This window comes from Oreochromis niloticus, linkage group LG23, assembly GCF_001858045.2.
Source record: "Oreochromis niloticus isolate F11D_XX linkage group LG23, O_niloticus_UMD_NMBU, whole genome shotgun sequence".
NCBI classification, from domain to species: domain Eukaryota; kingdom Metazoa; phylum Chordata; class Actinopteri; order Cichliformes; family Cichlidae; genus Oreochromis; species Oreochromis niloticus.
The window spans coordinates 20,591,579-20,615,866 of record NC_031986.2 but is presented as its reverse complement, the minus strand read 5'-3'; the positions used below and the strand labels follow the sequence as shown (position 1 = coordinate 20,615,866).

At 41.0% G+C, this 24,288-nt stretch overlaps 1 protein-coding gene across 4 annotated transcripts in view; it reads right to left on the bottom strand.

Annotated features, from left to right (window-relative positions):
• The window catches only part of LOC100702270 (inactive dipeptidyl peptidase 10), a 118,590-nt gene that overhangs the window by 23,271 nt on the left and 71,031 nt on the right, over positions 1–24,288 (bottom strand). For all 4 annotated transcript variants that reach the window (XR_003216414.1, XM_025903127.1, XM_025903128.1 and 1 more), the window contains exons 4-16: positions 23,755–23,849; positions 20,488–20,562; positions 14,381–14,433; positions 14,210–14,291; positions 12,792–12,912; positions 10,858–11,012; positions 9,466–9,563; positions 9,256–9,379; positions 6,879–6,917; positions 5,974–6,081; positions 2,686–2,777; positions 2,118–2,165; positions 1,892–2,010 (exon numbers count right to left, since the gene is read on the bottom strand). Coding sequence is in view for 3 of the 4 variants with exons in the window: in XM_025903127.1 (XP_025758912.1) it covers positions 1,892–2,010; positions 2,118–2,165; positions 2,686–2,777; positions 5,974–6,081; positions 6,879–6,917; positions 9,256–9,379; positions 9,466–9,563; positions 10,858–11,012; positions 12,792–12,912; positions 14,210–14,291; positions 14,381–14,433; positions 20,488–20,562; positions 23,755–23,849 (1,209 nt within the window). In the remaining variant the exon portion in view is untranslated. The remainder of the gene's footprint in view (positions 1–1,891; positions 2,011–2,117; positions 2,166–2,685; positions 2,778–5,973; positions 6,082–6,878; positions 6,918–9,255; positions 9,380–9,465; positions 9,564–10,857; positions 11,013–12,791; positions 12,913–14,209; positions 14,292–14,380; positions 14,434–20,487; positions 20,563–23,754; positions 23,850–24,288) is intronic.

Below are 24,288 nucleotides of genomic sequence, written 5' to 3'. Positions count from 1 at the left end.
GTGTGGTTGAAGTCGCCAGCAACAATAAAAGCAGCCTCGGGGTGTTTATTCTGGTGTTTGTTAATGGCTGCAGAAAGTTCTTTCATGGCCAACCTAGCATTAGCATCGGGGGGATATATACTGCAGTGAGTATGATCGAAGTGAGTTCTCTGGGGAGATAATAAGGTCTGCATTTGACCATTAAAAACTCCGCATTAGGTGAGCAGTGACTCTCAGTAGTAGTGGAGTTCATGCACCAAGCATTGTTAATATAAATGCACAAACCTCCACCTCTGGTCTTGCCGGAGTCATCTGCTAGCCTGTCGGCTCGGTGTGTGTGGCGTCCTGCTAACTCGATAGCATTGTCCGGGCAGCTGTTGTTCAACCATGTTTCGGTGAAAAACATGACATTTGAGTCCATAATCCGTCTGTTGTTAGTGATGGAGAGCCGTATCGCATCCATTTTGTTTGCCAGAGAACGGGCATTGGCGAGGAAAATACTGGGTAAAGGCAGCCGGTGTGGTGTTAGCTTTAGCTTAGCCCGTAGCCCTCCGCGCCATGTTACGCTGTATCATTATTTAACAAGAACCAAAATGCTGAACCTAAGCACACCTCAGGATTCAGCAGCCTGTAGAAGCACCTTTAGCAGCATCACTGTGAAGGACACTTGGTCCACTCTTCTTTACAATATTCACTGGCTGGGCCCACGTCCTCATTTTAGGTTTGGTAGCGATTTTAGTAGATAAAGGCGAATGTTTTAATCAAGAAATGAACTGCGGTTTGGGGAAGGCCTCGATGGGGACTGGCAGCGGCTCCAGGGCCTGGCAGTCCCCATGTACTAACGAGAAGTAAAGAAATGAAAGAATTCAAAAAGGGGAGAGGGAGGGTGGGGCATGAAAATGAAAACGAACAGCTTGTAGAACTGGGAGGGTCCATATATAGATAACACCCAGAAGGGGCGTGGTCTCGCTCCTGAAATTCAGATAATTTATCTCCAATTATCCCAGTTCATTGAGGTTCATGGACAGCTCTCTAAGATCCCACCAGAGCATTACAGTCAGGCTGAGGTGAGACGTTTGACTGAATCATTGCAGCACCTTGATGTTTTCTTTACAAGTCATTCTGTTGTAGATCTGCTGCTATGCTTGGGATCATTGTCCTGAGTTCACGGTCGACTCAATAACCGCAAGGTGCCCAGATCATGACCCCTCCACCACCGTGCTGACAGCTGGTATGAGGTCTCCGGTTTTGTGCATCCTGACCAAACATCTCCACTTTGGTCTCATCTGTCCAAAACACATTGTTGCCGAAATATTGTGGTTTGTTGCAGCTTTACAAACCTGCTCTTTTTAGAGAGATGAGGCTTTCTCCTGCTAAACCTTCCAAAGAAGCCATACTTGTTCCATTATTTTCTACTTTGACTGTCATGAATTTTAACATTTAACATGCTAACTGAGGCCTGATAGAAAGCAGAAACATTTTCATTCCTGTGGAAGCAGTGAGGTGATCCATGGTTATTTTACACACCGTTTCTGCATTTTGGCTCAGTTTCTGTTAAATAAATAATGACGCAATAAATCATGTTGTTTCTCATCTGAGGACCAGATGGTTTCTCATTAAGCGCCCATATATAGAGTTTTAAAACTGAAAGAGGACTTCTCTCTTCACACATGACTCTTAATATTTCTCTATTCAAACGTTGTCTTTCATGGCGTAAAGTCTCACTGTGTGTTATAGGGTGAGCCTCTGCCCGTCAGAACTCATAAGCTCAGAAAGAGTGCTCATTAACACTCTTCTGAAAGGACGGCTGTGGTTGATTTGTCATTAAAATGCCAAATCTTGCTCACACAAGACCTCATAATCTGTGTGTGTGATGCTTCTCCGAGCGGGACGTGCATCGACCCTCTCTGACCTTGACAGTGCACGATGGCGTGCTGCGCGTCCGGGCTGACGTCGGCATCGAAGAAGGTGCACCCCTCTCGCAGTCCACAGGTGAGGCATCGCCGTGGAAACGAGCTGAGAGTCGACACACTGTCAGAGGAAAGGGGACAAAATGTTTACCGAGCCTCACACGCACACACACGAGCAGCGGATAATGACAAAGGCTGGAGGAATAAGGCTTTAAGTGTGTGTTTCACCTGTATAGGTGTCTGTGTTCTGCAGCGTCCTTTGTGCTCAGGAAGTATCTGTGTGAAGGAAAGCAGAGCAGCTAAAGTAGGACAAGGTCACACATCCATTATCCATCCGCCTGCACTCGTCTCTGTGTCCGCCCAACCGTAAGCAAAGATCTGTGCTGTCATGAAGCCCGCGGCTCACAAAGCACTTGTTGTTTTCTCACGTTTATCTCGTCTTCCTCAATGAAGCTGAATTATTATTATTAGCAGTGATAATGGGAAAAATTGAATAAGACAGGCAGAAGAGTTTTTATTCGTTTCTTGGTTGGAAAATGAAAAAAGTGGCTTTCATCTAGATAAAAATGAGGCTTTTAGCAGGAGTGTTTTTCCTTTCTCTCATCGTCTACTTTACATCTGAGCCACTGCTTTCTGAGTCCAACGTTATAATTACAGCCTGGCAACGAAAAGCCACACAGTCTGTGTTAAAACATTCATTTTCGTGGCTGTATGAGAAGCGTCTTAACATCTTCCTCTCAAATATCAATCAGTGTTTGCTGAGACAACACGGGTTATGATTTTGTTTGAGTCTTACACAGTCTGGTTGTTTTCGTCGTACGCCACAATTTTTGTCACCTCCCAGTTTCCCGACGTCAAGTTGCGAACTTCGTCCTGGTCGCTACGCAGCTGAAAGACAAACAGTTTGATGGAAACATGCTGAAGTTAAAAAACAAGGTGAAGAAGTGATAAGACTTTGGGTGGAGTCTCTCATCCCGGACTGGTTAGTTAGGAAATGCACTTTTAAATGACTTTGATGAAGTTACTTCATGCTGTCTGAATATTATTATCTTTGTTTCTGGCATTAGACTATTACTTTGACAAAGATAATCATTTTTATTGACAGTGAAGTTTAGAAATTTTGGCTGTTTCTTTGTTTAATGTTCATCCTCTGCCCATATTTAACTGGTGTATGGATTTGGATGTGTGTGCTTGATATTGCTTTGTGCAGCCTATGATTGTACTGCTGTCCTTGTTTGCAAGGACACTCATGAAAAAAGAGAGTTTTAATCTCAAGATTTCTTTTTCCTTATGAAAAGAAGGTTAAATAAAAAAATTAAATCTGGAAGTTGTGTATTCAGGCTCGGCTGTGACTGCTGTTCTTCACCACACTGCCCCTTCCTCCACGGTGCTAAACTGTCTTTCTTGATCTTTGCTGATCTTCGTTTTGATGCAAGAGTAATTCCCGACTTGTTTCTTTCCCACTACTGTGATTAAAAAAATCCAGAAAAATAATCCAATTACATAAAAGTTAAAAAACTGATTTGCATGTCACTGAATAAATAAGTATTTGATCCCCAATCAAAACAAGAGTTAAGTGGTAAGCTGTTTCCCGTAGTTGGTCACCAGGTTTGCACACATCCCAGGAGGGACTGTACAATACAGAAACTCTAAATCCTTTAGGTTTTTTGGCTCAGCTCTATATAGTCTGAAGTCTGGTTAGACTACTCTTTTATCACAGTGTGCTTCTTCTTTAGCCCATCCTTTGGTGCTTTGGTGCTATGTTTTGGGTCAATGTCTTGCTTGAAGAGCCATCCATGACTCATTTTCAGCGTCCTGGCTGAGGGAAGCAGGATCTCATGAAGTCATATTGTACAGTTAGCACGTTTCCACGTCTGCGCCTGACTGTGGGGACAGTGTTCTTTGAGTCTTCAGATTTCAGTCAGTTACAGCGTAGTGTGTCACCAACGGCGTTACCAACTGACTTCAAACACTTATTTAAATCAATAACATGCAGATCAATTTATAACTTTTATATAATGGTGTTTCTGGATTTTTGGTTGATATTCTGTCTCTCTCCAATAAGATTTCCCCCACTGTACTTACCTGACTGCCTACTCCTCACCACACCCTCCCAAGCCACCTGAGGCCCCCCGGCCGGCCCTCTGACTAAACCTCTTAAATTCCTTCCTTCCTGACTACCACTTAAACATTTGATGCCAGCCCGATTCTGTGTCTCCTCTTTCTTGACAATTGCAAATAAACGCTTTATTGTGAGATTCGTTTCTTTTTTAGGTCCAACCCACCTGTATCCCTGACTTTTTCTTTATTAGCAAAGCAGCACAGTGACAGCCGTCCGTATACTACAACCTTCAGCTGTGCCAAATTCTCAACAAGTAAAAAGAAATCAAAACAACTGAAGAACCTGAAGTAAATTAGATCAATTTTTAAGCTTCTGTGTATTAAATGACCAAATTAAAAAAAATGTTTCACATAAAACTGAGCTGATAAAGTTCAGTGACCTGTTTAACCTCTTTCTATGTGTGCGGATGCAGTTTGTTTCATTGCATCTTATACATCATGTGAAATTACACAGTTTTAAGTGCTTCTGTTTTTAACATTAATTCAGAAAAATCCAGATTGTATTTTTATTTTAAAGTGGCCCTACTATGCTCCTTTCCAGGTTTATATTGTGAGACTCTAGCAGGTAATTTTTACATCGTTCAAAGATCTACATAATCATTCTGTGGGCCTTGGTGATGCCCTCACTTTAAGGCCAGCTTTCTTCTGATTTGTAGCCATTATTAAATAAATAAAGTGTCTGAATAGCAGCTGGGTTGAAAAGATGGTCTGGAACTAAGCGATTAGAGGATGACATTATTATCATACACTCACAGCTAGTACATTAGGTACATGTGTTCATTCATCGACACTAATCTAATCACACTGCAGGAACCCAGTGCATTTAGGCATGCAGACATGATCAAGACGACTTAATGAGGTTCAAACTGAACATCAGAATGGAAGAGCGGTGACTTTGAGCATGGCACAGTTGTTGGTCTGAGTATCTCAAAAAGAACAGAGAAAAAGAGAAAATGTTCAGTTCGGTGGGTGAAAATGCTTTGTTGAAGTCAGAGGTCAGATGAGAAGGGCCAGACTCCTTTCAGCTAATAGGAAGGCAGTAACTCAAATAACCACTCATTACAACCAAGGTATGCAGAAGAGCATCTCTACAGCAGCAGAAGACCACATAAGTGCCACTCCTGTCAGCTAAGACCAGGAAACTAAGGCTACAATTCACAAGGGCTCATCAAAATTAGACAACAAAATATTGAAAAAACATTGCCTGGTCTGATGAGTTTATATATCTGCTGCAACATTCAGATGGTAGGGTCAGAATTTGGTCTAAACTACATGAAAGCATGGAGCCATCCTGCCCTATATCAATGATTCAGGCTACAGGTAGTGTAATGGTGTGGGGCTGTACTCAAAGGGCCTCCATATTTACAAGATTTCAATCCAGCAGAGCACCTTTGGGATGTGCAGCTGACAAATCTGCAGCAACTGTCTGATGCTATCAACATGCACCAAACACCTTGTTGAATCTGTGACTTGATGAATTAAAGCAACTCTGAAGGCAAGAAGAGCATACAACCTGACAGCTGCAAGGTGTACCTAATGAAGTGGCCAGTGAGTATATATCCAGAAAATAAGGTGAAGGCATAAATGGTCCACTTTAATTACAAGTAAATTCCAGTTTAATGTGTACATGAAAGGGAATTTTTTTTTGGTTAACCAAAAACAGTTTAATCTTAATTATAACATTTCAATAAAATATTTAATTAAATATAGTTCCGAAAACTTCTGCAACATAAAAGGCTTAAAGGGTTCCAGATGGGATTAAATTTAAATTACTTGTGATTAATTACATAATTTCCTTAGGGATTAATTAAGTATTCTGATTCTGATTAAGTAAAAACTGTGGTTGGGATTAAAATCAAAGCCAAGTAACTGATGAAACAGTCGTCCTACTCTTATCCAGTCCTGGCTACACCACTTGTGTCGAGGATGTGGAGAAAAGAGAAGAGTGTCGTCTGTAAATCACCTTCTTGGTGAACATTGTGATGTGGTGGAAGTCTCCGTGACCTCCCTGCTTCACGGGCAGCGTGAGGAAAAACCTGCTCCTGTCCCTGGAGAACAGCGGATCCTGTCCCTGCAGAGAGAAACTGAAGACTTCAGAGGTCACATCCTTCATGCATGGACGCATCCTGCTGCATGCTGACTCAGCAATACAACACAGTCCAAAAATAAGCTACGCATATTTTTATCGATGGATACGACATTAAAGCAGGCAACTGTGCAGGAGATTTAACCTTCACATGTCTCGCCTACAGTGAAAACTAACCCGTCCCATGAGTTATACCCCTTATCCAAGCACAGGGGATGCTCCTGTATACACAAACCTTGAAAATCTATCTTTATTCATTATTCTTGCAGGCTTTTACGCTATAATGCACTTATTCAAGCATTAAAAAGAATGCCAGTAACACCCCAAAAATAATTTACGCCATTTTCACACATCCACAGGAACCCTTGACTTTTCTAGACATCATATAAATGAGGAGCATGTGAGAACACAGATGTCAAACATGGTCAGCTCGTACTTTAAATGGTCTTTAACCTCCAAGCTCTCTGCTACAATGTCCTTGTGATTGTCAGGTGTGAATGGGCGTCACGTGACCTGCCTCGTGTCCAGAGAGGCCCCCTCCCCTGAACCACACTGATGATTTGCAGTCCTACAAACATGTCTACATGTGTAATAAAGACAGCTCTGGACAAGGTCTGAGTGCAGAAGCCTGTCCGGTTAGTTTTCTATCCTTGAAATCTGGTCCTTTCTAATGCTGGCATGAATGTATGCAAGTTAAAGCTAAGACTTATCACTTCAATGTGGTATTCACAGTTTGAGTCCACATACGGCACACTGTGATAAATGTGTGCATTCAGACTTACCTGTCTGGAAAGCCATGTCTCTGAAGACTCCTCATGTCTCTGCATGAAAGAGCAGAAAATAAAATCCAAGGTTTGAAACAGCTTGAATCATCTGTCCATTAAAGGGCTCTGTAAGGTTAGGTATGGTTATGATTTCTGAATATTCATATAATACTTAAAACTATAATCATTTATGCAACTATTTCTTGTCCTTCACTTGTTTTTTTATTGACACTCGTTAGGATCTAATGCACCAATCTCACCAGAGGGTGGGAGTAATGCGCTTCAATGTCACTTAATAATAATAAAAGAAGAAGAACACGTGACGCCCCAGTGCGGCCACACTGGATGCTACTATACAGAAAGCAGAAACAGTTAAAGGTGACGACAACGGTTATAAAAGTGTGAAATAACTGAAAAATAAAAATTAAGTTTTTAAAACTTCATCTGGTAAAGCTAGCATTAGCATGTCAGTACCTGTCACAGCTACATACTGTTAGGGCCGCAAAAAGGGGCTAGGGGATGAGGGGAGCAACAATAAAAACACGAAGAAAGCGGTTTTTATCAAAACAAAGGACGTCAAACTGAAATAAACACATAAGTACAAACATAAGTTGGTAAACGTGGGCCATACTCTTATAAATACTACATTTACTCTCAAGTTATGTTAAATAAGCCACGTTTCATATCCCCCCCACCAGACATCAAAATCACTTAATATACTTCAGGTAGAAATAACAGTATCATATTATTATATTATTAATAATATTATATTATTACAGTGCTTCACTCATGAACCATTATTGTGATTTTTGGACATGAGATATGCTGAGTATATAACACGTACAACGGTTTATCACCTTTTATTAAACTGCAAATTACATCCTCTAAATTAGATTTAGTCAGTATCTGTTTTATTCTGTAAGATAAAGTGATCTCACTTCAGGTACTGAGACTGTGAAGCACACCAACGTGGTAACTGAAACCTGCCATAAGAGAGTCAGTCTACAATCACTCTGGTATGTTGGCAGTTATATGCAATCTGTTTATGATAATACAGCAACTGATTCATAATTAACAGCATAATTATCAGCAATTAACTCTGATGAATCATTGCACATCACATATCTGTTGCTGTCTACATGGAAAGAAATCATTTGTGCTCAGCAGCCTTCCTGTTCTGTAGGAATATTACCAGAATACAAACTGCTGGCAGCCACCAATGGTGTTACCAACAGTTCAATTACCAATTCAATACAATCAGCAGGCAGCCACTGATCTTCTTGGAGATGTGAGGAGGTTGCGGTCCTATTTTTACTTGTGCGATGAAGCTGTTAGCTTGCAGTCAATCAATCAAGTGTTTTGATTGATTGACTTTTTCCCCACCCCTACCACAGACTGTAACAACGGTTTTGAGAAGCTAAAGGAACTTGTAGGTCTGAAAAGAGTAGTTAGGCTATGCCCATCAGTGCAGTCCACCACTGCCATTAGCCTTAGAAGGCAGGGAAGACCAAGGACTGTTTCTATGACAAACTGGACTTCTCAGTGTCTGATAAACCGGACTTTATGTCACAGAGATTGGTTATTCTTCCAAAGCATCTGCCAAGCTGCCAAACCAAAATCCGCAGAGCATGACAGCTTTTCACCATCCTTAAACCCGTCTGACAACCACTCCATTTTTATCAATCCATCCAGTTTTGGATGTGTGGAGGTGAATGTCGGATACCTATGATTTCAGTTTTAGAACCAAATGACCAGATTTATGACAGTTTCTCCATCTTTGGTCTTGACACAGGAATGCCAGTGTTCTTTTTTGCCACAGAGCACAATGGGAGAAGGCATGCTTAAAGCTACTTTGGTGTATCAGTGGACTCATCGGTCATGTGGTGGCCTGATGAAAAGTCGACACTCAGAGAAGTTCCAGTGTTTTAGGCACACAGTCCTCACCTAGCAGCAGCTCACACTGACTTGCACTGATTGAAGTGTGCACCATTACAAGCACAGCGCCATCTGCCTATAGGTCCTGGCAAAGGCTCACAGGCTTGTAAAGTGGCAGCTTTGATCTTCTTATAGTCAAGACTGCAGCAAAGAGGTTCTGCCACTTTACAATTTACTCTGTATCAGAGTGGACAGTGTAATGTGGTAGCTATCTCATCAAAAGCCTCTGCCTCAGTGTCACAAAAGACTGGGACTCGCTGACTGTACATATCTGACTGTAAATAAAGAAAAGCAGAACAGCTGGCCCTAAGAGAGTAAAATAACAGTACAACTTTAATGAGTTTGATTCTTCTCAACTCACAGCATTGCTTTGGGGTACACTTGAGTAATCTGCTCTGTATGCGGACAATGAAACTCTGAACCAAGTTTCCTTCCTGATGTTTAAATCAAAAGCACTCACCTGAAGACAGACTCCTATTGTTGCGTCACACACAGTCAGCAGAGAAGCGTTCTGGGGCCGACTGAGCCACCGCACGGCGAGGTGAGTATTACTGATCCACTTCACCATGGTGATATAGAAATCCCTGCAGAGAAGATACAGAGAGGAGACTCGAATTACGGTTTTTACACCTTTCTGTGCCAACCCGAGCTTATGTTTGTGTGTCGTCACCTGAGCGCGAGCTGATCGGGAGGCTGCATCTCCTGAGTGTGCGTCGCACCAACCAGGTTGACCACTGACAGCTTGACTGCAGGATTTACGTGACCGGCCTGATGGGACGGAGACAGAAACATCCCCTAAAATCTGCTTTTTAATTTTATGTACATAAAACGAGACCGTGGTGTTGACATCTATACATAAAAGCAGAGAAAAAGTCTGAATAATTCATTTAAAATGAAAAGACCATGCTATAGATCACAGAGAGAATATGTAAGCTAACACCAAATAAATAACTGTTCATGACTTGTTTCCACAAATTCTGAGCTGTAGTCTTCAGGTCAAAGGATCGTTTAAACGGTCAGACATATCATTGGTTGGACAATTGCTGGTATTACATGTCCAGTGAGAAATTAATTCCCAAGACTTTGAGATAAAACAACAATCAACATATCATCTAAAAAACAGGGAGATAATTTGTTTGTATGAATGCTCAGCCAACTTCCGAGTTTAACGCTTGTGGGTTGAGTGCAAAAGTGTCAAAAAGTATTGATGCGTTCAGTATAAATTCAAGATATCACGATGGGAATGACAACATCAATTTCAAAAAAGTTTGGATGCTGTGTCAAACGTGAACAAAAACAGAACGCACTGATAGCAGTACTAAAATAGTACTAAAAACAAACAGCTGGAGGAACTTTTGCCAGCTCATGGGGTTCATTGGCATCACGTCAGGGACATGATTGGGTATAAAAAGAGCATCTTTGAGAGGCAGAGTTTAACCAATCTGCAAAAAAGACCTGCATCTACAAACTGTGGAAAGATTTCAGAATAATGTTCCTCTACATAAATGTAAAGACTTTGAATGTCTCATCATCTACGGTGCATAATATCACTGAAAAATTCAGAAAATCTGGAGAAATCTCTGTGTGCAAGGGCAATGCCCAAAATCAACATGGATGCCTGTGATCTTCGGGCCCTCAGGCAGCACTGCGTTAACAACAGGCATGATTCTGTCATAGAAAAACTGCACTTTAAGGTAATTACTTACAGTAAAATCATTTAAAATGATTCCACCCGAGCCAGATGTGCAGAGCAGCGACTTACTGCTAGTCTGCTAAGCTAAGGTTATTGATCTGGCATTGCCTTTTCCCTCTGGTATATTTAGATTTAGCTGTGTATTAGTTGAAGGACAAAAAACTCTTAAGAACTCAAAATATATTCTTCACATCCACGAAAGGGAGATTTTATATAATTCAGATTTCACAAGAGCTAAACATCTAGCCAACTGCAACTAGCAAATAAAAAGCACACATATAAGATGCTACAGGGGTTTATCCGGGAAGACTAAATACTGCAAACAGCCTTAAAGAAAGCGACTGTCTATTCCTCAGAGCCCAGCCTCACCATTGGATATGGGTACTGTAGGCCTCGGGGGTACGTGCTGCCGGTGAACTGGGGAAGAACCATGCTGGGTACCAGTGTGTCGTTGATGGTGAGGAAGGCCAGTCGTTCTCCATCAGGAGACCACCAGTGAGCCAAATATGAATGTAGAATCTCCTCTGATCAGGAATAAAACACACAAAACATCCGTAAAACAGCTTTATTTTGATTTTTCTCCTCTCATTCTGTATTTAAAGAAACCTGAGGATCTACTTACATACATTAAGACAGATAATTGATAGATCTTATGAACCTGCTGGTTTTCCCCACCTGCACTCTTATTCTTTTATTCTTTCACTTTTGCCTTTTCTAGGTCACTTTACGTTATTTAAAATGTAATCCAAAAACTGGTCAAAAGCACACTATTTGATGGAGTTGTGCTCCTCCGCTGTCAGAACACATCAGCCAAATGGCTGCAATCTGAAGTAAAAGCAAATGAAACGGTGAAAATGCACAGCTTTCAGTAAATCTACAAACGAAGATTATTCTGTAATGTTCCCCATCTCTCTCAGACAGCGTTTGTGCAGCTCTCTGTGCAAACTGCACACACTATCACCACATTACTGAATTTGTTTACACAGAGACTTAATGGATCATAGAGGCTTGTTGTTGATTTTTCATTGCCACTCTGCTGAGTTTGTCTAGTCTGCTCTGCTGCATTTTTAATGCCAAAGACAAATCTTTGAAAAACCGACAATCCACAGTGCACCCTGAAACTGTTTCCTCCACCAACGAGCACACAGCGACTCTCCTGTTTCGCCTTCTGGCATTTAAAAAGAGAATGGCAAAAATTAAAACAACCTGGATTTAAACTTGCTTAGCAATTATTAATGTCACAAAGTTTTTATAACTGACTTTCTGAAGGTCTTAAATTTGCATTTTACTAAGAGAAAGTCAGAGAGTAACAAAAAGAGCAGTGAGCCAAATGCAATTTACAAGCGCACTGCTAATGGGAGCAATGCCACGTTTCATAAATGGCTGTTTCTGTGTCCATGGATGTGCTTTTCTCTCTTTATTAGTGGAATATGTCAAAATGAGTAAAAGGAAAAGATCTCATGCTGAAAAATTGTAGTGCACGTTACAAATCTAGTGAAACCACAGCCACTGTAGCCATACTCCAGCCTCCAGTATAACTGTAATATCCTAAAGGTAAGACACTAGAATGGCTCATTGTTTAGGAATAACATATCAAACATTTAACACTGTAAGATAATGGTATCTGAGCCATTGCAATATGTGTGAATTTTAGTAAATGTTTCACATTTTTATTGCATTGCTTGTTATTTATTTGTTATAATCACAGACTGTATATAAAGTTATTTGTTGTCATTTTTACCAGCGGAGGTTTGCATGCTAACATTACCAGTCCTGTAAAACAACGTCCATCCTGCGATTCAGTGACTTGTAGAACCACTTACAGCAGCCCACAACAGTCAGGTTGAGGTCTGGACTTTGACCGGACCATTGCACCACCTTGATTCTTTTCTTTTTCAGGCACTGTGTTGGAGATTTGCTTTCTGCTTGTGTGCTTGTGGTCATTGTCCTGTTGCATGCTTTATCTGTCAGACAGATGTCCTCACATTGAACTCTAGAATACTTTAGTATACAGAGGAGCTCATGTTGGCTAATGTGTGTATCTATATGTGAAACCACAACTGAGACTGATGTCATGAGGAATTTAGTCATAAGTAAAGTTCACAAGTGACTATAACTCATTTAAATTCAGTGTCTGTGCAAGATTTCATTTCACAGTTATTCACATAAGTCAGAGCTGGCATTTATGGCGCATCAGCCCAAAGTGCAGTTTATATATAAAAGTTGCACTTATGGTCATTAAAGGGCTCATAAAAGATGCAAAGGACTCAACGTTGGGAGTCGATACACTCTGCGGTACACACCTTCGTACAGCCAGTCAGTGAGCCCGTTGAAAATGACTCCCTCCATCCCAGAGGAGGTGATTCTCAGAGAGTTGCTCCTCACGTCTGACTGGTAGTAGATGTTATTCTCAAAGATGTAGATCTGGAGAGGAAGACGAAGTGACAGCAGACACAAACACGCAAATTTAGTTTGTTTTTCCTCTCTGCTGTTTCTCAACCTCGTGTGAAGCTGCTTTTTGCTCATCCACTTGATTTGTTTTTCTTTTTGATTTCCTCTCTGATGAGATCTCTTTTTATATATATTAAAACCCAGTGTGCAGTGTTTGTTCACCATATTTCATCAGTGTTTTAATATTTGCATTTGAAGGTACAAACAGGATCCTGCATCTTCACCAATATCCTGAATCTTCCTGAAGTCATTTCCCGCTGCATTTACTTCATTTCCACTGCTCTCTTGTCAAATGTCATTAGCTGCATGGCAGCTCCTCCGGCTAAACTGCACCCTGACCACGTGTAAGCCTTACATACACCTAATGCAGCTATTGTTTTAATAGCTGTATAAATGTTGCAACACTGACACCAACTTAGGAAAAATGGGCCAAGAGGTGGAGGGTTCATCAGTGTCGTGAGATCGGTTTTGTGAAACATTTTTCCATTTCATTGTGTTTTATTCGACTTCTGTTGTATTTCTTATGTGCATTTTTATATTTCCTGTTTTTTTGTAAGTTGCAGTGCATTTCACCTTTTAGAGCCACCATAGAAACATCTAAAAGAACTTGCAAAGAAAAGATTAAAGTTGCCCTCAACTCATGGTGCTTAAGAATGACACATAAGGACAAATTCTTACATGTCTTTTCAGGCGAAAATGCAAAACTTTAAGAAAAAGAGAATTAATCTGGTCTCTAGCTAAGAACGATTAAATAATCTGGCTGTGTTAACCTTCAGAAGTGAGAATGAGCTCTGTTTCTTCTCTGAGGACTTGTGCTCCAAGTTTGAAGACTAAAAAAAACCCTGAAAGTTTTTATAAAAGATATTTATAAAAAACTCAAATGTTATTCTTTTTATATTGCTTTCCAACTACTGATAAAGGGCACTGCACTACATCAGCAGACATTCAAGGTTGTGCTGAAAGCTGCTGCTTGCTTGTATCTTTACAGTGCTGAATTTATTTCTACAGCACAGCGCTAAAATGAAAACAGGTGGCCCAGAGACTTCCTCACTCTACTAATAAGTCTGAAGAAGCACCCCGAGTGTAACATAATGTAAGAATGTGAAATTAACTACAGACGAAAACAGAGAACGTGTAAACACAACCTATCCTGTGGAGCAGATCCCCCTGGAGCAGCTGGGCAGCGTGAATTTATAAAAAGCCGGCGAGGACAGAAGAAAGGAAATGAGAGAAAGCATCACGCTGTAAAAACAGACACTCTCAGCCTTACCAGCTGCTGTCCTTGTCGTCCCCAGGCTGCGTGCTGGAGCACAGCATTGTGGACCTCGGGAGGATTCAGCTCCCTTACCTCCCTGTTAAACACACACACACAGAAATAAAACAACCTGAATGCCTTCACATGCAGAGAGCAGGCGATGATGAAAAGTCTAAACCGGCTTACCTTGTGTAGATGTTGTACAAGATATAAGATGCGGTGTATGAATATCTGTACATCTGAAATGAGAGAGCAAGCCATCACATAATGCAAACACTGATCCATCACTGATACCAGCCTTGCTGAGCAAAGACAAACCAACTGCAGCGGGAAAACTCTGATATACGTGCTGAAGTCACAGTCGTCTGCAAACATCTCGTTATTCTGCTTCCTGTTTGATTGCAATACTCCAACTAATCTGTTAGTGTTGGCTTTTTTTAGCTGGCTGTTTGTGACATGTGGTTTTGTTTGATACCTTTAATAATTATGCGACTGCTGAATGAGTTCCTAAATCAAATTTGACAGTACATCTGTAGTTTAAACCCTGGAGAACCTGAGCGTTCTGTTATTGTTCTGCTTCTTGCATTGGTATAATAAATCCATCTAGCAGAATATGTGTATGTCTTTGATGGTTTTATCGATGTTTCTGTCACTTCCTGTTTTATTTCAGTAAATTCTGTTCTCTGCTTGTGTTCTTATTTTAGGAGCTCATGGTTGTTCTTGTTTTGAGTATGGTTAATGTTTGAGTCCTTGAGTTCTTTAGTCATTTTGGGGATGTTTGGGGTTTTTTTGTTTTGTATTTTTTATAATTCATGTATTTTGGTTCTGTTTTCTATATTGGCTTTTGTTCTCCTCTTGCTTTACTTGATAGGTTTGTTTATTCCTTTTGTATTCCCATTATGTTTCATTCTAATTTTAAATTGCTAACCCAAAATTTAGAGTTACGGACATCATGTTTTTTGTGTGTTTCTGGTAGAAACAGGTTATAACAGTCTTTTTCAGTGTTAGTTGTTTTGACTTTTCTCTCATTAAGCAGCTTAAAATTCTTCTCTTTGCACTTGGCTCTTTTTCTAATAACACACTTAACAAAACCTAGCTCGCTGGCAAAATATGCAAGTGTAAAACTTAAGGGTTATAATACACTCCGGTCAAAATAAAAGCAGGCTCTTTTTTACGTAGTAACACACATGGCATGTGTTCATGTGGTCATAATGAAAAAAAAAAAAGATCTTGACGTGTGGAATAGGTGTAACACATCTTTATCAAACGATACCAAGGAAACTGGACGAGGTGTGCTTTACAGATTAATCTGCTTTTCACAGATTGAGGCTGACTGACTGACCTTCGCTATGATGCTTAAAATGATGTATGTTTACAAATGCTTCAGTAAAGTCATCTTTATCGACCCAATGATGCTATGAACTGACACGTCATCCATTCTGGCTTAAATATCTTGTGTTATTGCACTATTTGTCTTGTGTTTTGCTTTTTCTTACAAATATTGATCATACTGACATTTTGCTCAGCAAAAGCTGTCTCAATTTATCTTCATCAATCTCTCCTTAAAGCCCAGATTCCCCTCTTGTCCTCGAGCAGGATCTTTTAGAAGCTATTTACAGAACATCTGCATATTCATGAACTACCACTGGCCAGTGGTCTGGCCCCCAGGTTCACTTCAAGTCAATGGGAAACGAATCATGCAAATTTTGGTATACTGTATTTTATCAGAAGCACTGGGGGTACTGCCCCTTACTGTAGGCTTTGTTCAACAATTTTAAGTTAAGAATAATGTTACCCGATTCATCGATTCCACCCACTCATCACATGAATGTGGTGAAATAAACTAGGCAAGTGTGAGAAGTGTAGAACCACCTTTAGCAGCACAAATTTGAAGTAATTGTTTTCTGCCTAATTTTAATCAATCTCTACAATGTTGTGGAGGAATTTTGGTCCATTCATCTTTACAATGTTGCTTCGGTTCAATGAAGTTTGCAAGGTTTCATTTACGCACAGCTCTCTTAAGGATATCAGATCAAAGGATTTCAATCAGGCTGAAGTCTGAAGTTTGACTGGTCACTGCAGCACCTTGAATTTTTTTTTCACCCATTGTTTTTTGCTGCTGTGCTTGGGATCATTGTCCTGTTGCATGACTCAGTTTGGTCCAAGCTTTAGCTGCCTCACATCTGACTCTAGCATATTTTGGTATATGTGTTGTTCAGGGTCGACTCAATGACTGCAAGCTGTCCAGGTCCTGTGGCTGCAAAACAAGCCCAATCAACACCCCACCACCACGTGCTGACAGATGGCATGAGGTATTTGTCCAAAGGACATTGTCATGGAAGTCTTGTGGTTTGTTCAGATGTAGCTTTGCAGACCTAAGCTGTGTTGCCATGTTCTTTTTATAGAGAGGAGGTTTTTTTCAGGCAATCCTCCCAAACAAGCCACACTTGTTCAGTCAAAGGAGTTTGCAAAGAAAAGCGTCTGGACTTCTTTAAGTTGCTTGAAGACGTTTCACCTCTCATCCGAGAAGCTTCTTCAGTTCTAAGGTCAAATGGCCGAGAGTGTTAAGGGTGGCTGTGTGGCAGGCTGGCAAGGAGGAGTGGTGGACCCAAAGTGCAGACTCAGACTCAAGGGATGAACTCAAAATACTCAGCTTTATTTGCTGGCACAGGGAAACAAGCATACAAAGCAAAGCAAACTAAACTAAACTAAACTAAACTAAACTGGGAAACAACATAAACTCACGGGAAACACAGGGAGATCCACACAGCATGGGGGACGACGCGACACTGACTCAAAGAAACACAGGGTTTAAGTACACTGGGAAGTAACGAGGGGAATGAGACACAGAAGGAGGGCACAGCTGGGAGAAATCAGAACTAACGAGACAAGGAAGCAAAGCAGGACACATTCACATAAGACCCGGACCTTCAAAGTAAAACAGGAAGTAACACAGACTGAACTTACAGACACAGACTCACAGGCAAGCACTACAGAGGTAACAGAGGTGGGAACAGGGCAGACACAGACACTGACTGGACACGAGGATATAGCCGACAGGGGAGACAGCAACTAAGGATAACACAGAGACATAAACCATCAGACAGAACTTCAAAGAAACCAAAGACTAGAAATGATAAATATAATAAACTCAAAACCCTGGGTCAACGACCCAGGCATCCTAACAGTGAGTCCCAGATTTAAACCCAGTGGGAGTATCCCCCCAAGGAGGGACAAAGGACCCCCTGGTGATCCTCTAATCACATGCGCCAAGGTGTGAAAGCGGGTGTGGGACCTAATCAGCCAGGGTTTCGGGTGAGCTCATAAAGTCATAAAGTCAGCAAAGAGGCACAGAAAAGAAGATCAGACACCAGCAAGGGAGGATAAGAAAGACAGACGCAACAACGTTGTCATCCCCTATGTAGCCGGTGTATCAGAGAAACTCAGGAGAGTTTTCTCCAAGCACGACATCCCAGTGTACTTCAGACCCAGCAACACACTCAGACACAAACTGGTTCACCCGAAAGACAAAACTCCAAAACACAGACTTAACAACGTGGTGTATGCTGTACAGTGCAGCGAGGAATGCCCAGACCTCTACATTGGAGAGACCAAACAGCCACTTCACAAGCGCATGGCACAACATAGAAGAGCCATCTCCACAGGACAAGACTCAGCAGTCCATCTGCATCTTAAGGATAAAGGTCACTCTTTCGAGGATGCCAATGTTCACATTTTGGACAGAGAGGACAGATGGTTTGAAAGAGGAGTGAAAGAGGCCATCTATGTCCACTGTGAGCGACCATCTTTGAACAGAGGCGGTGGTTTACGACACCAACTGTCTGCCATCTATAATCCAGTTTTGAGTTCCCTCCCCAGATGCCTTTACGCCCACTCACATCCTGGGCCATCTGACCTCAGGAATTCACATGACAAGGTGGGGCCAGGTTTCACAATGAGCTCACCCGAAACCCTGGCTGATTAGGTCCCACACCCGCTTTCACACCTTGGCGCATGTGATTAGAGGATCACCAGGGGGTCCTTTGTGCCTCCTTGGGGGGATACTCCCACTGGGTTTAAATCTGGGACTCTCGGCCATTTGACCTTAGAACTGAAGAAGCTTCTCGGATGAGAGGTGAAACGTCTTCAAGCAACTTAAAGTCCAGACGCTTTTCTTTGCAAACTCCTTTGACTACGATGACCTGGATGACTGAGAACCTTCACAGACATACCCCCACACTTGTTCAGTCTTTTTTAATTGTACTCTCATGAAATTTAACATTTAACATGCTAATTTAGGCCTGTAGAGTCTGATATGTAGTTCTTGGGTTTTGGCAGTTTTTCTGAGTATGCAAAATGCCAAAAGTTCTGCATTTATAGAGGTGCTCATACATGCTGATCATCAACTAATCAAGTCCATTTGATTGGCAGCACCAGGGTGCTATTTACCCGCTTAATTACACTGGAAGCAGTGAGAATGGACTTAAACTATACAGCCAAAAGTATTAGTTTGTTTGTCTTCAAACATGTATGAACTGAGTGATGCCCCATTCTTAATCCATAGGGTTTGATAGGTCAGTCCACCATTTGAAGCTATAACTGCTTCAGCTCTTCTGTGAAGGCTTTCCACAGGTTTAGCAGTGTTGATGGGAATTTTTGACCGTTCTTCTAGAAGCACATTTGTGACATCAGTCCATGTCTTTATGGACCTTGATTTGTGCACTGGTGTGCATGCTGCAAAAAGAAGGGGCCAACCCTAAACTGTTGCCACAAAGTTTGGGGCATGAAATTGTCACAAAAACACACAACAATGCAAATTTGACAACTTGAACAAGGAAAGTACTAAATGTCTTTTCACTCTCTGTTACAACATTTTAGATACCACTTCACATCATGTGGCACATTTATAAATGCCGACTGTAATTAGCAGTGGAGGCTCGGGTTGTTAAACATTTGCTTTTAAACTGTAACACCAGCAGTTCGACTCCTAGTCCAGATCTCTCTCCTGACACTTATCTTTTGTGTTTTTGGCCCTCAAATCCATGGTATCACCTAAAAACTGCTTGCTCTTGAGGTAGGAATTTAAAATTCTCAAATACTGGAAAAATACAGGCGATTAAATCATGTTGTTTGTGCAATTTTGGCACTTTAAAGTTGCATGAAGGATTTAATTCACTGGAAACCACAAACCACACTTTAGGTTTTCTGATTTAATTTCCCCCAAAAGTGCCTTTAAAGTCAGAAGACTCCTCTTACAGCACCATGTATCTGAATATATTAAGTATGCCCACACTATGTAATCCAAGCTTAATATAAATATTGGAATATTAACTAAGGAATAAAATAAACTTGAACTGGAAGAAATTCAACTGAGTGCAACTAAAAACCTCAGGAAGAGGCTTTAATTGTACTTAAGGGGATATCATGTTGCAGTAGATGGTAAACAGGGGTGCGATCAGTGGAGGGTATATTAAAAACGTAAAGCTCATTGAAAATAAAGCTGTTTACATGTTTCTATATAAACAGAAGATGTTCCAAGGTGTGTTTTTTTATGGTAGCAAACACCGATCCATCCTGCTGAGAGGCCCTTAAACTGGTGTTGCAGACCCCAGTGCAGGATGTACAAACATCCACCTCAGAGTTTTTCAGTTGCTGCAGACTTTCTAAAGCCTGGATGCATCGGTTTGCAAACAAATCTAAAAATCAATGGAAAACCTGTGAGGGGAGGAGAGCCTCATGGTGGATGACTGACCGCTAACAAACAGAAAAACACAGAAAATACTGAGAGACAGAGTGAAAATGCACAGGAAGGGCAGAGGCAGCCTCACAGCAAATAAACACACACCTGCTCAGCACAGGTGCTGCTCTTTATATTCACAGAGAAACGGTGGGTACGTGCACCGCGGTAAGTATTTTGTTTTGCAATCAGCTGGTGTATGCTCAGTCCAAAGTGAATGCTTTTAATTTATGTCGCTTCCATTTTTTTATGGGTTTGAAAAGCAGTTTGTCTGAGAACAAAACAGCATGATTAGGAATAAAAACATCAGGTTGCTGCGTGCATGTAAGTGAATGAAAGCAGCCTCAGTATTTCACAGCACAGTGTCAGTACCGTCCTGGCTGGAAATGAAACAAAAGGTTTGTGACAGTGAGGATGAACTCCTGCCGCAGGGTGTGTGCTCACGAGGAAGCAAATAAAAAATGCACCATCTGTTCTGTTTGCTCTTTTTATGTGATGTTCAGGGGATTTTGATTTATCATAGTGGGTTGTGGATGCATTTTAATGTAAAACTCACCCGTTTGACGTCATAGGCAAAGAGCGCATACTTTAGATCTGCAGACAGGGAGTACTTTGCCACCTTGAAAGATACCTGATTGAAAAAAAAGAAATAGATGAAGAGGAGAAGATTTTTTTAATGTTTTTTGCTCAGTCGACATTTATAACAAGCAAGCAAACAATAACAAAAAAAAAAGATAACAGCGCGCTCAAGCACTCAGGAGGCAGGAGTGGACAACTGGTAGGAGTGGGGCAACAAAAACTGATTGAGCACTGGTATTGTTTGGCAATATTGCATCCCGATAAGGTTAGTTACCAAGTGTTAATAGATAAACTTCCTCCTAAATAGATTAAGTTCTGTATTTTTTTAGCTTAAACATAAGTTCCATAGGGCAGATCTATATTTCACCATTTGACCCAACTCTCCACAACTGCCAGGCTGCTGTCCTACTTCCTACCAATGTTGGGACTCTGGTCTTATTGTGATGCTTCACTGAAGTCTACAACGCTTCACCTCTTTCCCATTTTGTCATGTTACAGCTGTATTCCAAAATGGATTCAATTCATTTTGTACCTCAAAATTCCAATCACAATACCCCATAATGACAAGGTTACAAAAGTTAGCTTGAAATTTTTTGCAACTCCCATTCTTCTTTGCACAACCTCCCAAACTCTATCAGCCAAACATGCACAGCCGTTTTCAGACCTCTGCCAACACGATCAGACCAGGTTAAGAAGAGGGAATGAATGGAAGACAGCTGTGTGCAGGATTAGGGAAGCAGCAGAAAGAGCCTCTTGTTGGCTCTGGTATCAAAGGGAGGAGAAGGGCTGGGAGAATTAAGTTGCTGAGTGCTGAGCCACCAACAGGAGGGTGTTGGGTATTATGGTCAAGCGTCAAAACACCCGAAGAAGGTTGGGCACCCTCTGACGACATCAGAGTGACATCAGAGTGTCTCCAGTTGTGGGATCTTTGGATATATCAAGCAAGATGACAATTATTGCAAACCTTCGCCAATCTGCCAAGAGCCGCAGTCAGTCCGAGTTGGCGCGTGATTGTTAGGGGTCAGACTGCCTCTCACCAAACGACCTGTGCAATTATCCTGTGCTAAAAAAGGGTCACACATAGACTGAGAGTCTTGCTTTGTTTAAACACTGGGTGACCAGTTAGTCGCCACAACAACTTCCTGTGTCCAGCAACAAAATAAATTTCAATGCAATCATCGTGTAATTCTGATTTTTCCTAGTTGAGGTAAAATCTGGAGGTTGCTATCATATTTTCACCCCAGTTTTTTCCAGGTTTTGCCCCAAGACAATGACGAAAAAAAAAGAGAAAAGAAAACTAATGCAGCAGGCAGAAGCTAATGTGGCAGATAAAGGTCACAAAACCACACGGGAACCTCAGCAGGTTCTGACATTTCTGGTAGACGAAGTGGTAGACCGACATTTTATAGACAGCATTTCAAAATTGTGCCGAGTCTGAATAATTAGGCATGCTTAACAAAAAAAAAACAAAAAACAAAAAAAAAATTTAAACAGCATGCATCATTTCTAGTGCTAGTTTTTGCCTTATTTGTCGTTTTTGCAATTATTTGCAAAAAATTGAGGTGCACAGCTGACCGATGGAAGCTGTGCAGCCAGACAGGCCAGTGCTCGCTTTCGATGCTGAAGCTGTTTGTCTATGCAGCTATCGAGCATGGGACAACACTATGACTTCTCATCACCGAGTCCACCTCTGTCTTTTGATTTCAGCATGGAGCTACTCATTTAAGCATGTTGATGTAGAAACATGCTTCCCGGTGACAGCGTGGCTGAGAATAAATGGTTTATGATTGTGATGATGGAGCACCAACAGGATTATAATGATGCAATTAGAAAGCAGCCAATTTAGCCCTGCACTGGAATAATTTAAAATTCCTGGAAGTAATACATGTGCAACAACTCATGATGAATGTTCATTTGTGTGCCTCATCAGGTTTTAGAGAATTATCTAAAATTATATTTCACATGTCAAATCCTCTTTTCCAGGTAAGTTGAGGTGAGGATCAACCTTAAAGCTAGAGTTGTCTGCAGTGCAGACAGCCGGGCAACCAGCGTCTTCACCAGGAAGCTATTGTATTTTTATTGTGCAGATAAAGCAGGGATGAGGCTTGTTTCCTGCAGCCTCTGGGACCCAGCAGCCAGACAGTAGAAGAGAAAGCTTTGTGATGAGGACTAGACAGAAGTAAGATCACAAAGCCAGTGTCCAGTTTACTGTGCCAGTTCTGTAATTCTGTTTTCTTTAAGTCCTAAAAGATGATATTTGTATTTTAACATGTGCATGATCAGAGGTTGAGTAATCAAACTTTGTATAGAGGTACATCTTTGACCCCTGAAGGCTTTCATCTACATCTGATATTAAGATGGTATCATTCTGCATAGCAACCACCTACCATTAGGCTAAAATGTGCCATTTATAGTCTTTTAAAAACCATTATATCATTTTAATTTTACAACATTAACATCTAATTTATATCCACAAAACTTGAACATTAGGTCCTTATCTAAATCAGATATTACTAACCCTACCAACATACTAAAATTACCCATTTGTAGCTTTTACACATCTAGAACAGGGGTCCCCAACCCCCGGGCCTCGGACCGGTACCAGTCTGTGAGTCGTTTGGTACCGGGCCGCGAGAGTTGAGGCTCAGGTGTGAAATGTATGGTTTTCAGGGTTTTTATCGGTTTTCAGCGTTATTTTGTTATCGTTTTTATCGTTAACTCGGTTTTCCTGGGTCTTTTCATGTGTGTTATGAATAAATCTTCTTTTTTTCAGTACCGGCACTAGTTTTATTTTGTTGTATTTATCCGTGAAAATATTGTCGGGCATAAACCGGTCCGTGGCGCAAAAAAGGTTGGGGACCGCTGATCTAGAACACCTTCTAAAACCATTATATCATTTCAAATTAATGAAATCATCTCATTTATGTCCACAAAACTTGACTATTAGGCCCTTACCTATATCGAATCTTATAATATAATCATGTCCCCTAGCAACCACCTACCCTTTATTTCCTTTATGCACCAATGACACCTTCTAAAAGTGTCATATCATTTAAAGTTCATGATACTATCTCATTTATATCCTTGGCAATCACCTAACAGTGAAGTAAAATGGCATTTATAGAATATAACAGGTCAGGTGCATGGGCATGTATTGGAATATTTAATAATAATGAGACAGTAACAGCTTGGACTGATATTAAGAGAAACTATGTTTAAATAAAGAAAGTGTAAAAACACTCACAAATATGCTGTTGCTGAGGAGAATGTGTGTGTCATTCAGGACAAAGTCAAACTTGATGACATCTCCGTCTCGGTTCCTGTAGACCACCTGTGAATCTGATAACAGAGAGAAAAGCATGTAAGACATGAAAGAGCCAGGAAAACGTGTTCTTAAAAAAGCAGTACACTCAGAATTAGATACAGACCACAAGATATCACAATAAAGCCCAAGTTCAGTTCATGTGATTGTCTATTATCGTGCTAAAAAAAGTTTAAATTACCATAAAAAATTTAGACTCAATATGTGGAGGGTTCCAGACAAAGTGCAGAACCAAGACAGCAAGAACATGTGGACAAGAAGACAAGTGATGAGGGGTAAGTGGTAACACCACGAAGACCAAACCTCTTCATGTACCATCAACAGATAAAGGAAGAGGCTGACTTCAAGAAGTCCTACCAGTGGCAAGAAAAGGCCAAGTGTTCTGATCATGGCTGCAAACTCATGCCCTGAGCACAGTAAGTGTCACAGAGGCAGCACTGAAGGTGCACGTGTGCA